At 57.1% G+C, this 13,909-nt stretch overlaps 1 protein-coding gene across 2 annotated transcripts in view; it reads right to left on the bottom strand.

The window, feature by feature from the left end:
• The window catches only part of Kdm4b (lysine demethylase 4B), an 81,475-nt gene that overhangs the window by 21,891 nt on the left and 45,675 nt on the right, over positions 1 to 13,909 (bottom strand). For both annotated transcript variants that reach the window (XM_004632764.2, XM_023716810.1), the window contains exon 9: positions 1,717 to 1,913. In XM_004632764.2, coding sequence (XP_004632821.1) covers positions 1,717 to 1,913 — 197 coding nt within the window. The remainder of the gene's footprint in view (positions 1 to 1,716; positions 1,914 to 13,909) is intronic.

Below are 13,909 nucleotides of genomic sequence, written 5' to 3'. Positions count from 1 at the left end.
GGGGGGGGGGGGGGGGGGGCCTGCACGGCATTGGGGATGCAGGCCTAAAGGCTGCGTTCTCTGTGCAAAGGCCTGGCACTGCCTCCTAGCAGCTGCACACACACTAATCCTCTTCTGCCCCGGAATGTGGCGCCTGCTTATTGGCAGTCCACTCTGTTGACCAATTAGCCCGAGCCACAATCAATTAACCATTATGCAAATGGCCTGTCCAGCCTGGGAGAATGGCAGCAGAGCAGCCATAGGAGGCAAGCGGCTTTTCACAAGGAATCAAAAGCGCAGACAGCAAAGGAAACCGGAGGCAGCCGAGCCACACTGCCTGCAGGGCCACTGCACAGAGACAAGACAGTGTCACAATGCTCCTGAGCAACAGAGCATGTGATGGAGACCACAGGCCTCAGGTAGGGACAGTATGAACATAGTCTAAAGGGAGACTTGCCAGCCTTGGCAGACACCACCCACCATCAGTGGGAAAAAGACAAGGCTGCGACCCCAGAGCGAGTGCCACCACCAGAGTGACAACAGTGCAAGCCAGTGGTAGCATTCATGTCTTTAAGAGACGCACCCTGGACCTGTGATGACTGGGAGGCCTGCCTTCCACGGCCCATGCATGGGGCTTCACCAGGTCAAGGCCTCTGCACTGTGTGGAAGGCCATGGTCCCCAGAGCGAGGAACTGGGGGGGGGGGGGGCTGTGAGCTGTCTCTTGTGGCCCTGGCCCTGCTCAGGGACTGTGAAATGTTCCTTGGGCAAATGAGAGTGAACCATGTAGACAGATGGTGAGCAGCAGGCATCCCACAGCCTGGATATGGTGCCCAGGAGGTGAGGGGGTTTTGACAGGTCTCAGGCCTCTCTGCTTGGAACAGTATGTTTCGTTACAGGCCTGCCACCCACGTCCCCGACCTCAGTGCCAGCAGGCACCATGAACATGCTGTGGTGGTAGATGGAGCTAGAGGGGCCCACACAGTGGAGGATCCCTAGGTTTGCTATAAGATGAATGGGGGTGGGTACCTAAGAACATGCTAAGGATGGGGCCCAAATCGGAGGCCACATGCCTCCAGAAAGTGAACCACAACAGTGGAAAGCACAAGTGCTCAGCCACATTCTGCCCCAAGTGGCTGCATGAGAGACAGGGTGCAGCCCAGCTGGCTGACAAAATGAGCAGGGCCTGTCACTGACAAGACCCCAGGGCAATGTCCAGGCGCCATACACACAACTTCTCCCAAGCCCCCATGAGATATGGCAACATGAAGAAGCTGAATGCCAGGGGAACTGGCCACTGCGAGTTCCCATGCTGGCCTGTGCTGAGCTTCCCAGACGCAGAGCTCACTTTTATTTTTGTGTTTATCTTCTTGTTTTTCTCTTCTTCTGCCCAAGTTTGCTCCACAAGCTAGTTTTTCCCATAACCATTTACCCCTCACTTTCCAAATAAACTTTTGGCACCATTTTTTGGCTTGTTTCATCCAATTATTTGTTTGAGGCAAAAACGACCTTGAACACTGCTGACTGATAAGCCATTTCTAAAGAAATTACCCAATTACAGGTCTACTTTGGCTCAGGGCAGAGACACAGACAGAGAGGAAATGGAAGGAGGAGAAGGAAGAGAAGGAGAGAGAGGACAGGTGATCTAGCTGGTCCCCACCACACGCCTAGAGAAGGGGGTCTGTGCAGCATGCGGGGTGGCACCTGTCGTCCCTGGCCACCCACCTGCAGCCACCCACCTGCGCAGGAGCTTGGCCTTGAGCGAGGCACGCGAGGCGCTCCAGGAGTTGAGCTCGGGGCTGCTGAGGGCCGTGGGTCGCGTGTGGTCCAGCACTGGCAGGTCCTTGCCCTGTTTCCACAGCTCATAGCGCTCGGGCTGCAGGATGCGCACAAACACATCCATGGAGATCTTCACCATGTCCTTACGGCATGTGCACTGTGGGGACACATACACACCTGAGACACAGCCCGGGGCCACTCCACTTAGCACGCTCTGGGGAACAAGGACAGGGCCGCTGGCTCCGGAGCTCCAGCTCTGCCACCAACACCTCCCCTTGGCTCAGATGTAGCCTGTCCTTCAGAGGACAGACCCCTGCAGCCCCAGGGGACAGACCCGACATGGAGAGGGCCATAACAGCAAACAGGCTGAGATGACAGGGGACAAGAGCCGGCAGTCCCATGTGCAAAGAGAGGAAATGAGCAGATGCACAATGTAGTCCCTGAAAGGGACAAGCCTCTCCCCTCATGGGGCCTGGCCAGGGCCATACTGGCCTCATACCATGTGGCGAGACCTGAGGGAGGGAGTGGAGGCCCGGGGGCCAGGAGGTGTCAGGCCCCACCCTCGGGGGGCAGGGCATAGCCAGTTTCCTGGTGGGCTTGGCAAGTACCATCTTGGGCAGGAGCTCCCCAAACACCTGGCAAACACAGATAACAAGGACACAGAGGCAGATGGCGTTTGCACTTCCGACCTCCCCCAGCTCTCTGCCCTCAGGGGCTCGGCCTCCACACTGGGTACTGCAGACAACCCGGGGCCACTCAGCACTTCAGGGACTTGGGGGGCAGGGAAGCTGGGCGGACTGCTGAGGGCAAGAGCAGAGGCCACACTGCCCACTGCTCTGCACAGCTGGGGCCCTGCAACACTGAGGCAAGAGGGCAGGGCTAGGGCCCACAGTCAAGGGCAGGGAGGGACTGGCAAGCTATATCCACAACCGGCCAAAGCATAGATGTTCTCAACTTCACGGGGACCCAGCCCCTGCCCGACCTCTCAGTCTGTCTCTGGGGTTCAAAAGAAGCACAGACTATGTGGACTGTGGAGGTAAGGGAAGTGTAGGGCACATGCGGCTGGCCACATGGAGGCAGTGGCTGGCAGCAGCACTACCCCCATCCTGGTCTCATGGGGGACATGTATGGCACTTGATGGCAGCCTCACCCCTCTGCCCCACAACCCTCTTCCTCCTTGCGAAGTATACCGCTAACACCCTTCAGCTTCAGGGAACATCTCACTGGCCCTGCAGTATCCTCCACCGAGAGGAAGGAAGGAGAAAGGACCTGAATGTGACTGTCCAGCCCCCAGTCCTCACAAGGCCTCTCACCTGCCCTACTCCTGCTCTGGGTGGGATTTTTCCTGCAACCTGGGCCTGTACCCTTCCATGCATGGGGACCACATCGAGGGGAGGGGATGTTTACAGTACAGTTCCAGCACACTTGCTCCACAGAATGACAGCAGCAGCAAGGCCAGCAATACAATTTGGCTACAGAGGCAGGAGTGTAGAGCGTAGATGGGGCCCGTAGTTCAGGCTCCTGGCTGGGCTGTGGCCTCCCCTGCCACGGGAGCTGAAAGGATTTGTATTGAGCGGCTCTGCAATTGCTTTTCCTTGCGTAATTAAAAAGAGCACCTGTGTGTGGCTGGGCGTGGGGACATGCTCTGTAGCATGCACTATGGGGCTGTGTTGGCCGAGCTGGTCCTGTCTTCCCTCATTCCTGCCACCCAAAAGCCACCAGCCAAGATGAGGCTGCTGGTACAAGACCACTGTACGGGCAAGTACTAGGGTCACCTTGCAGTGCTGGTGGCCCCCAAGACAGCCACAGAAATGTCTCCAGTGGGCTCATCAGAGACACAGGAGCAGGTCCAGGAGAAAGCCCCAGCCTCGTGGTGTGGGACACAAGAGTCACTCCCTAGGCTGGGGCCTGCAGACCTGCCTGTGGGAGAGGGAGAGGACACTCCTGCTGCCAACTGCACAGCTGCCACCACAACTCTGGCTGAGCTGGGAGGCACAGGGACCACCTGAGACGTCAGGCTGGCAGGAGCCTCGATACAGAAATCTCAGGATGCCTGTTGAGCTGGCACCCACGGGGAAAGGGAGCAGCAGGCAAACGGGGCTATTGGTTTTCACACACACCCCGCACACGCCCATCATGCCCCCCCACGCACCCCCCTGTCTCTGATCCCAACATGTGTGTTTCCATTACTGAGGCCAACGGTCCTGTCTGGTCCCCAGCACAGCCTCCCCCATTGGCGCTGAGACAGAGGTGGGAACAGCTCTTGGGACACAGCTGAGTGAGTAGCTTCTGATGGACAAATCTGGCACAACAGGGAAAGGAGGCTAAGTACCTTGCCCGCAGGCCTGAGTGCACCCCAGGCCGAGGGCTGCCACACAGCACCCAGTGCTCAGCCTGTGTGCAGGGCAGGGTGCCCTCCCAGAGCCCCAAGGACAGGGCAGGCCAGCCGGGTGACACCATCCACTCAAGGCAGGACAGCAAGTGGCTCTAGGAGTGCATGGACCCCTTTGGGGACAGACAGAGGAGAAAGGGGAACATGGGACTTAGGTCAGTTTGCTACCCAGCAGCCTCTGGGTGCACCCTCCGAGGACACCTGCTCCACCCCTCAGCTTGACTGGCTGTTACTCCTTCCCAGGGACACTGCCACCCCTCCTCATACCTCCACCACTGTGGCAGCCCCCCAACAAAGTGCTCCTCCAAGAGCCCCTGACATGGCCGCTCACCATAGCTGTGGTGCCAAGTCAATTAGCCAGCAGATGTGCTTGATGGCGCTCCCAGAACACACGCAGGCAAAGCCTGTGCCAGTCTCTGGTAGAGGTAGGGGAAGGGCAAAAGCAGCCGCACGAGGAGCGGGCTCTGTGTCTGCCCCTCGACATCCCCAGCGAGGCCCCAGGCTTCTGAAGGGAGCAGACAGCAGTGTCTGGCTCCGAGGAGCCCCTGACAAAAGGTAGAACACGGTTCTCCAACACTGCAGGTCCCTTGTCACCCACCTGTGCTTTTTTGGACCTTGCCAAACAAAGAAGAAACACAAAGATGCTCTCTGCCTTGCTGCTAAGAGAAACACACATGTTTACTCACATTATACACACACCCCCAAATCCTAGACCCCCATCTGACATCAGGGTCCAGCTGAGGAAGCAGTTTTGGCAGGACGCTTCAGGACAGCGATGGGCTCATTACATGCCTGGCATGCTGACGACACAACTGCATGGCTGCACAGCAAGAAGCACAGCCACAACCCAAGCTCTAACCAAGCGCCAAGAGAATTCATCCAGACACCTGTGAGGCTTTTCAACCCCAGGATTAAGCAAGTTTTACGCTATTTACTCCCCCAACTGCATCACTAAACAAGTCAGGCTGCAAGCCAAGTTCAACCTGCCTTTTGCTTTTTTTTTTTTTTTTTTTTTTTTTTTTTTTATTTTAGGGAAGGGTCTACAGGGTGTTCAGGTCTCACTACTAGATTGGACTTGTAGTGATCCGCCTGTTTACAGCCTCTAAAGAGTTGGATTACAGATGCGAGCCACCACGCCCAGTCTCAATTGCTCTCGGTGCGCCCCGGGGGCGAAGCCTGCATGACACACAGGGGATTGAACCACCAGTCCCTGCACCTGCTTGTAGGCACTGTAATCTGCTGAGCTATTTGGCCAGCCCTCTGCTCTTTGCTCTCTAAATAAAGTTTTATTATCAACAGCCCTGACATCTGACCACCCTGGGCCTGTGCTAGATCTGCTCAGCAGCAGACTCCGAAGTCACGACAGAGACTGTGACCTGTGAAGGGTGACAGCAAGTGTGCCAAGCCCAGCAACCTCTGCAGTGCGAGCTGTGGCCTCAGGACCTGGGTGGCGGCTGTCCACGCCACTGCAGCGCACGAAGCACTCAGCAGTGTTCCTGCTGAGTGGACTCCCCAGCCCCACCCCCATGCAACCACGTGCTCACCCCAGATCACTGCGCTTTGTAACATGGCCCGAGGTGATGCCTCACTGTGAGGACACAACTCCAACACTAATGGGGTGGCTGGGAGCTTCAGCCATGTGTGCTGTGCACACAGGGCCCTAGGAAGGTGCCCACATTGTGCTGCTTCACAGAGCAACCTGGTCCCCAAGACACAGCCTGGGAGGAAGGGGCCCACACATCTGCGCCAGGTGCAAGAGGCGGGTCCTGCCAATGTCAATCCCCCTGGGTGCACCTACAGGGACCTGGGGACCTGGGCTTGGGAGGGATGTGTCCTAAAGTTCACACAGTGACTGTCTCACCCAGAGCTGTAGCTTCCCAAGGTCCTGAATGTTCCCATAAAGAGGCACCAGTCCGAGATTCCACTCTGCTCTGCAGCCACAGAACCCCAAAGGTGCCCAACTTGCAGCTCCCGGAGCCCTGTCCCTGGCGTGTGCTCTGCACTTATAAGTCTGCATTGATGTAGCTGAGTAGCTCCTTAGTCTGTCGGGGTCAGGAGGCTTTGATCAGAGGAGCACCTGTGGAGGGGCAGGCCGGCTGCCTCCTTGCCCACCATGGGGTTGCGCCAGAGGAGTGCAGCAGAGCCTGCGGCATGCTCAGCCCCATGGCTGTGCAGGTTTGCGGGGCGCAACACCAGGCACCTGGGCTGGGGTGCCTCTCATTCCCCACACAGAGCTTTGGGCATTGGGTTCTGAGTCCTCCGTGTGGATGCTGTCACAGCGCCTTAAGAAAGTCCCAGGGTTGATGGGGCTGGTGAGATGGCTCAGTGGTCTAAAGCACCTACTTAGAACAAGCTAAGCTAAGCAAAGCACAGGGACCGCCGGTCGATCCCCCAGCGCCACATGCCAGCCAGCCCCGCCCCCTGGTGGGCTGAGCTGGCCACACACACTAAATAAACAAAGAAAAAAAGAAAAAAGAAAAAGAAAGCCCCAGGGTTGAGAAGTCGCCTAGCTAGAGGCTCACCCATGTACGGCTGTCACTTATGGATGGCAAGCAGAGATTTATGACCTTATCTCCACACCTCTGTTATCGGCTCACCCATCACCCAGAGCCTGGCCATCACACCAAAGAGCTGTGAGCAGCATGGCTGTCACCCTCCTCACAAGATTGACACATCAAACAGCCTGGTATCCGTGACACAGTCTCTCAGGACAGCAGCTAAGTTCCAGAGAAAATGAGAAAATGGGACGAGCTGATGGCTCTGGAGTGTGGGGCTGGTGTGGGGCCAAACAGATTTCTCCTTCCCAGAGCACAAAAGACCCAGGGACCTGGGAGCTTTGGGCCCAGAGCAGCACAGGCTTGGGCCTGCATGCGGAGGTGGTTCCACAGCTCAGCCTGGCCTGGGCCTACAGGGACAGCAGAGGGTAGAGACAGAACTCAGAGCTTGGGAGCTGCCTTGGGTCACAGGTGGCACCGCTCTCACCAAAACCCCTGCCTCCTACCTGGACCCCCAACAATGAGCCCCTGACTGCCCACATGGGGGCAGGACGCCTCGTGGGATTTAAGGTGAAGGGCCAGCGAGATAGCTCAACAGACTAAATGTCTGCTTAGGGAAGCGCAGGGACCAGGGTTGATCCCCAGCACGACATGCCACCCCCAGGCATGCTGAGCCAGCCACTGAGTCCAGGCATGGCAGCACACACCTGTAATCCCAGTGCCAGGGAGACTGAGACCAGAAGGACACTACAAGTTCAAGCTGGGTAGTGAGACCCTGTACCAACTACGTTAAATAAATAAATGAATGAACAAATAAATAAAGTGAAGGAAGGCTTTCTTAAAGAATACTAATGCCCAGAAAGACTTTAGTAGGGCTACTAGGAATGGAACCCTTTGCTCTGAGCTACATACCAACCCTTTTATTTTTATTTTGAGCCAGGGTCTTGCTTAGTTATGCAGTCTGGGTTGAAACATGTGCTGCTCCTGCCTCGGCCTCCTTGAGGGCTCGAACAGCAGATTTGCAGCACATTTCCACAGCACCTCTCTGTTCCACATGGGTCACCACCTAGCAAAGAGCTGGCAGCTCTACAGGGGGACTGCAGGACCACACCTGCTTCCTGCTCCCGGACCCTAGGACACTCCCCTCCCTAGGGTCCCTTTCCATACTCAGTATCTTTATGAACCACTATAGCCCATGCAAAAATGTCCAAAATCAGAGAAAACTGGTGTTTTGGAAAAGCATAATAAAAGTAAAAGGAAACCCATATTGCCAGCCAGATCTTCCCTCAGCATCACACTGCACAAGGCCCATGTCCCTGAATTCCGGTCCCAGTGCTTCATGGCTACGTGGGGATAGGGACTACGGGTGGCTCTATCTCCCACGGGTGACACTGCGGTCGGCCCTTGGGGCCTGAGGCACACATGTGCAAGAATCTTCATTCAGTGCAGCTGGGCATGGTGCACACCTGTCATCCCAGCACTTGGAGAGGCTGAGACAGGCAGACAGCAAGTCTGAGTCCAGCCTGGGCAACTCAGTGATTCAGCAAGACTGCCTCAAAATAAAAAAAGCAGAAAAGGGGCTGGCAATGTAGCTCGGTGTGAAGGCCCCAGGTTCCATTCCCAGGACTGCAAAAATAAACCTTCAGTGAGCTTGACATTTAGACCCCCAGTGCTGAGACTTGCAGGCCACATGTAGCAGGGCTGGAAACCGCTGCAGCGACCCCACGAGAAGGGCGTGGGCCAAATGTGGGCCAGCCTCCCAGCCGGCACCTGGAACAAAGCTCTAGACACACCCAGCCCATCCTCTGCTCTGCCCGTGGACAATGTCCTCTAGAGGCTACTCTACAGCCTGTCACGGCCAGGCGACAGGACTGGAGAGCGTGGCCGGTCAGGACCGCAGGGGACCCTCAGCCTTCCTTGGAGACATATATATAGCACGGCCTAGAGGCCTATGCCACAGGGAGCCCCCTCCTTTCTGGTCTTCCTGCAATCTGGGAACCCAAGCCATGGTGCCAGCAACATGACATGGCCTTGGACACCACTGCCCCTTCTCTACCACTAAGCACTGTCCCCACTCCCAGGCACAGGCAGGGTACTGACACTTTCCTGTCACCTTTCTCTGTCATGTGTCACCGGCCATGCTCTTCTCACACAGGCGCCAAGGCCTTCTCAACAGGGACACTTGGAAGCACGGCAGGAGCCCTGCCCCCACAGCTGCTGGCACAGACACAACGAAGGGAAAGCAGCCCTCCAAGGTACACATGATATAAAAAAAGATGCCACTAAAGTCCCAGAAGCAGCGTAAGGAAAAACCTGAAGCCTGGCCACAGCGGGGTGCTAACCTCAGTGCAAGCACTGAAGGTCCCTGAGCCTGAGGCCAAGCACCCTGAGGCCAAGAACCCTGAGGTGAGGTCGAGCACCCTGAGGCTGAGCACTTGGGCTCCGCAGGCCCCCTGGGCCCTGGACTGCAGCAGCTGCTGACCTGCCTCCGGGGTCCTGAGGCCTAGTGTGCTGCCGCCTGCCTGGGACCACATCTGCTGCCTGCCAGCTGCTAGGGGCCTGCAGCCCCTCCACCTTTACAGATGGGGCCCATGGAATCAGGTTTCTAGGGGAAGGCACCACACACACCTGTTGCTCACGCCCATGTGCACACACAGTCAAGGCTGCACCTGTGGGGACACCCAGTCCCCCAGGAGTTCCAGCTACATGGCCTGACCCACCCAACACACTCTCCCTGGCTGGGCTGCTTCAGGTATGGGGCATGAGGCCTGCTTTGGGACCCAGCTCCAGGTAATGATGAGCATCTCTTCCCACTGCCCAGCACCACCACTAAGCATGGTAGAGAGTAATGAGGCCAGGCCACAGAGCCCACGGGGGCTGACTTGCTGCATTTCCCCCATTTAAACAGCACTGAACTTTAATCAGGGGCTATCTCGTTTTAAAAGATTGAGCAGATATTAGAATTTGCTCATGTAAAGTAGCAAAATGGGAAAGCAGAGTCCCAGTCATTGGCCTAAAGAGAAAATTATTAAATGTGGTTCAATAAAATCATCAACCCAAATAGCATTGGGCCGTAGGGACCCTCTTCTCTTGGCCCGCAGACACAGGAACCAGGGCAGAACATTGAGGCCACCACTGCAGTGTGGGAACAGCCCATGGCGGCAGGCAAATGTGCGGCTGCTGGTGCCAGCTGTGGATGGGAACAATGAGGAGAGGGATGCCCCTGCCTGAAGGGTGACGGCAAAGCCAGGCTTCCCGCTGATGGCCCAGTCACCTGCAGCTGAACACAGCCACGTAATGCCCCCACCGGGAACCATGGGCACATGGACATCACATCAGTGAGGCTCTCAGCAAGGGACTCGTCCTGGGGCTGCACTGCCCATATCTCCCTGGGCTGTGTGGCTACCACAGCCCTTGAGATGACGCGTGCGCTAAGGGGCGGTGCTCTATGCCTCTCTGATGGGCAGGGGCCACAGCCCCATGTGGCTGGGGTCCCTGCACATGCAGCACAGCCTCCATGTGGCATCCTGTGTGGCCTCCTCATCTCTGCATTGTGATCACATGGACCCCATGTGTCAGCCAAAACGGGGGGGGGGGGGGCAACAGCCAAGCCCCTCCACTGTCCTGCAACCCAGATTTCCCCCACTGCTAGGTCACAGTGACAGATGTCCTCTCTGCACCCACCCCATGGCCAGGAAATCTTTCCTTCCAGAAACACCTGACGCCCCACCTGCATAGGATATAGCCGACTCCTCTACGGCAGGCAGTGATAGTCCACACTGCTGCCCCAACCCTTGCTCACCCTTGACCTTGCTGGTGCTGGCTTCTGGTTTGCCTCTGTTCCCTCCCCCATCCCATCCTCAGGCACAAGGGACAGGATAGCATCACCCCTGCCAGGCCCCAGAAGAAAGCCTGCTGGGAGCGTGGTTTCCACAGATGCAATTAGCTAAGATGAAGTCCTACTGACTTGGGGTGACCTCAATCCAACTGCTGGTGTCCTTTGAAGATGTAGAGAGGGCTCAGACACAAGAAAAGGCTGGGCCCTGAAGCCCAGAAGCAGAGCAGTGCCTGGAGCACAGGAGCTGCCCACAGGGGCCACCGCAGGCTGACTGGGCCGACCTCTGCTCTGTGCTGCAGGCCGGGCGTCCTGGCTCGTGGCCTCCCGGGAGGATGCATTTCCTCCTTGCTCGTTATCTGTCTCCTAGAGCCGCAACCAAGTGGTGACCTACATCACAGCAGTGCTGAGTGGAAGCTGTTCCACAGCCACCTGCTTCCAGGGGCTGGCGCGAGCCCCCTACATGTTCACTGCTCAGTGTGTGGGGCAGGAGCATGGCGCCCTGCACCATCCCACATCTGACACTGAGCAGTTGGGGATGGAAGTGTGGCTCCCCGTTTCCAAAGTAATTATCTAAGCTGCAGCAGGAGCTGCTAACAAACCAGCTTATTAGGAAACCCACTGGAAGCAAAGCCATTAGGCACCGGCCCCGAGGCCAGGCAGATGGTGGGTTTCCTGTGGGGACAGCAAAGCCATGGCCTTCCACACTGTGCTGCACCCCAGCCACCACCTGCCTGTCACGGGAACCAAGCGGCAATGCCACCACCCAATGGCCCACACTCCTGCTGACACGACAGCAACACTTCCAACAGCCCTGAGAGGGCTTTCTAGAAGCCCCACGTTTGATGGGGAAGTCAGGCTTGGAGTGCCGCTGTGCCCAGGGCGGGACAGCGTGGGGCATCTGGGCCTGCACCTGGTTGACTGTACAGCTGTGCTCACAGCCCTGACCTCTCAGGAGCCCCTTGTTGGGGGTAGGGAGTGGCAGGCACAAATGCCACCCAAGAGCCGCTCCATCTCCTGGTCTCCACTTGCCAGATGCCCAGGCTTTGGCTGGTAACAAGGGAGCCCTACCTTTGGGACCCGCACCCCTTGCCCCTGCTGCTCCCCAAGTGTGCCCAGCCTGTGCTGAGGCTCCCTTGCTGCCACACTGTGAGGATGGCCTCCGCATCTAATGCCACTGGACATTCAGTTGCAGCAAAGAAACACTGCCCCCTAGGATAGCAAGAAAGGCAGATGCAGCTCTGCCGGAAGCAAAGTCCCCAACCTCTGTCCTCCACCTGGAAAGACCCCACAGCCCAGGCAGATGTGGCTGCAGCTCTCAAGGAGCCACCCAGTCCACGGGCCCTCAGCTGAGGCAACACTTTCCCAAGGACACTGGGTCACACACACGAATACATATGACTGTCACACTATGGAGCTCCTGACGTGGTGTGGGGTGGGTGGAGGACAGGAATATACAGCTTGGCACCCTGCAATGCCCAAGACTCACACAATACACGCAGCCCCAGTGTGCCCAGCACCCAGAGGACCCTACCTGTACATCTCTCCAAACTCCGGTCTTTGCTCCAGACCTGCACAGCAGGGACATGAGCTCAAGAGCCAAGTGGAGCCAACCAGTGCTGGTGCCACATAATGCAAGGTCTCCACCTGGAGCCTTGCTCACCTCTAAACCATCAGACACCTTGAGCCCATGCGTCCACATGGGGGCTGGAGACACATCCAGGGCCACACACAGGAATGGTGTGCAGGAGGACAGCATATTTCACAAAACAATCTACAGCAAACCCTGCGACTGCCATAAATCACAGGCTTAGTGAGGCACAGCCACCGGGCAGCAGCGTCTCAGGGCTGGGGGTGGGGCTTTAGCCCCTCTGCTTGGCCTCCTCCACCTACCATGGCCCCAGCCCTCTGCCACCTCCCTGGGGCCAAGTTAATCACCCAGAGCAGGCAGTGTCATTACAAACAGAAGGCGCACAATACTCGGAGGGGCCGAGGCAAGCTGGCGCTGTTTTACAGTAATTAGGTCTCATGGACCCCAGGCTGTGGGGAAGAGCTGCCCCCACAACCTGCCTCCTGCTGGGGCCACTAATCCAGTGCCAGCTTCAGCAGTTGGACATGGGGTGTGGGGGCAGTAGGATGCCGAATGGGGGTCTCCAGAAGAGTGCCTTGGGATCTGCATCCCCCTTTCCTCATCCCAGGCCCCCCTACTCCGACACCCCCCAAGAGTTCCAGGGTTGGGCTGGTGAGATGGCTCAGTGGTCTAAAGCACCTACTTAGAACAAGCTAAGCTAAGCAAAGCACAGGGACCGCGGTTCAATCCCCCAGCACCACATGCCAGACAGCCCCGCCCCCCCGTGGGCTGAGCTGGCCACACACACAAAATGAATGAATGAATAAATAAATAAATAAATAATTCTTTAAAAAAAAAAAAAAGAGTTCCAGGGTTTCTCCAGGGTGTGACTGAGCACACTTTACTGGGGTCCCCTGGCTGTGCAAACCTAGCCCCCAATCCTCTGTTTAATCTGTGGTCAACTCTCTGCCTGGTGCGTGGCTTAGGGACAGGGCAAGTCTCCAAGAAGAGGTCCCAAGTCTGCAGGTGCAGCAGACAGTGCTGTGCCACCACAGCGGGCTCGAGGAGCTAATCCAAGGTGGCGTGCAGCTTGTAAAACTAATTCAAGTTCAGACCTGGGGAGGCTGGAGCCGGCCTGCCGTACTCCTTGCGAAGGAAGCAGGCATCCCTTTGATCTCCCCATGAGCCTGCGTGCTCGGGGAACAGGGCTTGAGAAATCAGAGTGCAGGGAGCCTGCAGCCAGCTCGCCCCGTCTGCGTCATGCTGCTGCTGTGGTCCTGATGCCTGCACCTCCAAGGGGTGAAAGCAGGGAAACAGGAAGGCGGAGGGCGTGCTAGCACCCTCCTGAGCACCTGCATGAGCTTGGCAGTCATTGCCATCTGTCCTCTCAAAGTCATCAGGCTAGCCAGCACTTCATGGAGGCACTGGCCAAGGGAGAGGCCACAGCACCATTATGGGACAGCATTAAGCAAGAATGCTGCAGGACAGCAGCCCTGATGGTGCTGCTGAGCCACAAGTGTAGGAAGACACCCACATGGCAATGGGGGGCTCGAATGCTAGGGGCACATCCAGTCACAGCAGATGCAGGGACACTCAGCCCGCTGGCCTTGACGCCATCTCCCCAGGGATGCAGGCTGCCTCAAGGTTGGGAGAGGCCTCAGGGACGCCAGGCTCAAAGTGGTCCGTGGACCCTGTCCTGCCATGCTCCTGTGAGTCCTGCTGAGTTGGTTTAATTCTCATTGCAAAAATCAACCCAGGCCGGGGAGATGGTTAAGTAGAATAAGCTCTTACCTGGCAAGCACAAGGGCCTGAGTTCAATTCCCGGTACCGCAAAAAAAAAAAAAAAAAAAAATCAACCCAG

The sequence above is a fragment of the Octodon degus genome, unplaced genomic scaffold, assembly GCF_000260255.1.
Source record: "Octodon degus isolate 3935 unplaced genomic scaffold, OctDeg1.0 scaffold00050, whole genome shotgun sequence".
In the NCBI taxonomy this organism is placed as follows: domain Eukaryota; kingdom Metazoa; phylum Chordata; class Mammalia; order Rodentia; family Octodontidae; genus Octodon; species Octodon degus.
Note: the sequence above shows the minus strand (reverse complement) of the source record. Positions and strands in the feature narration are given on the sequence as shown.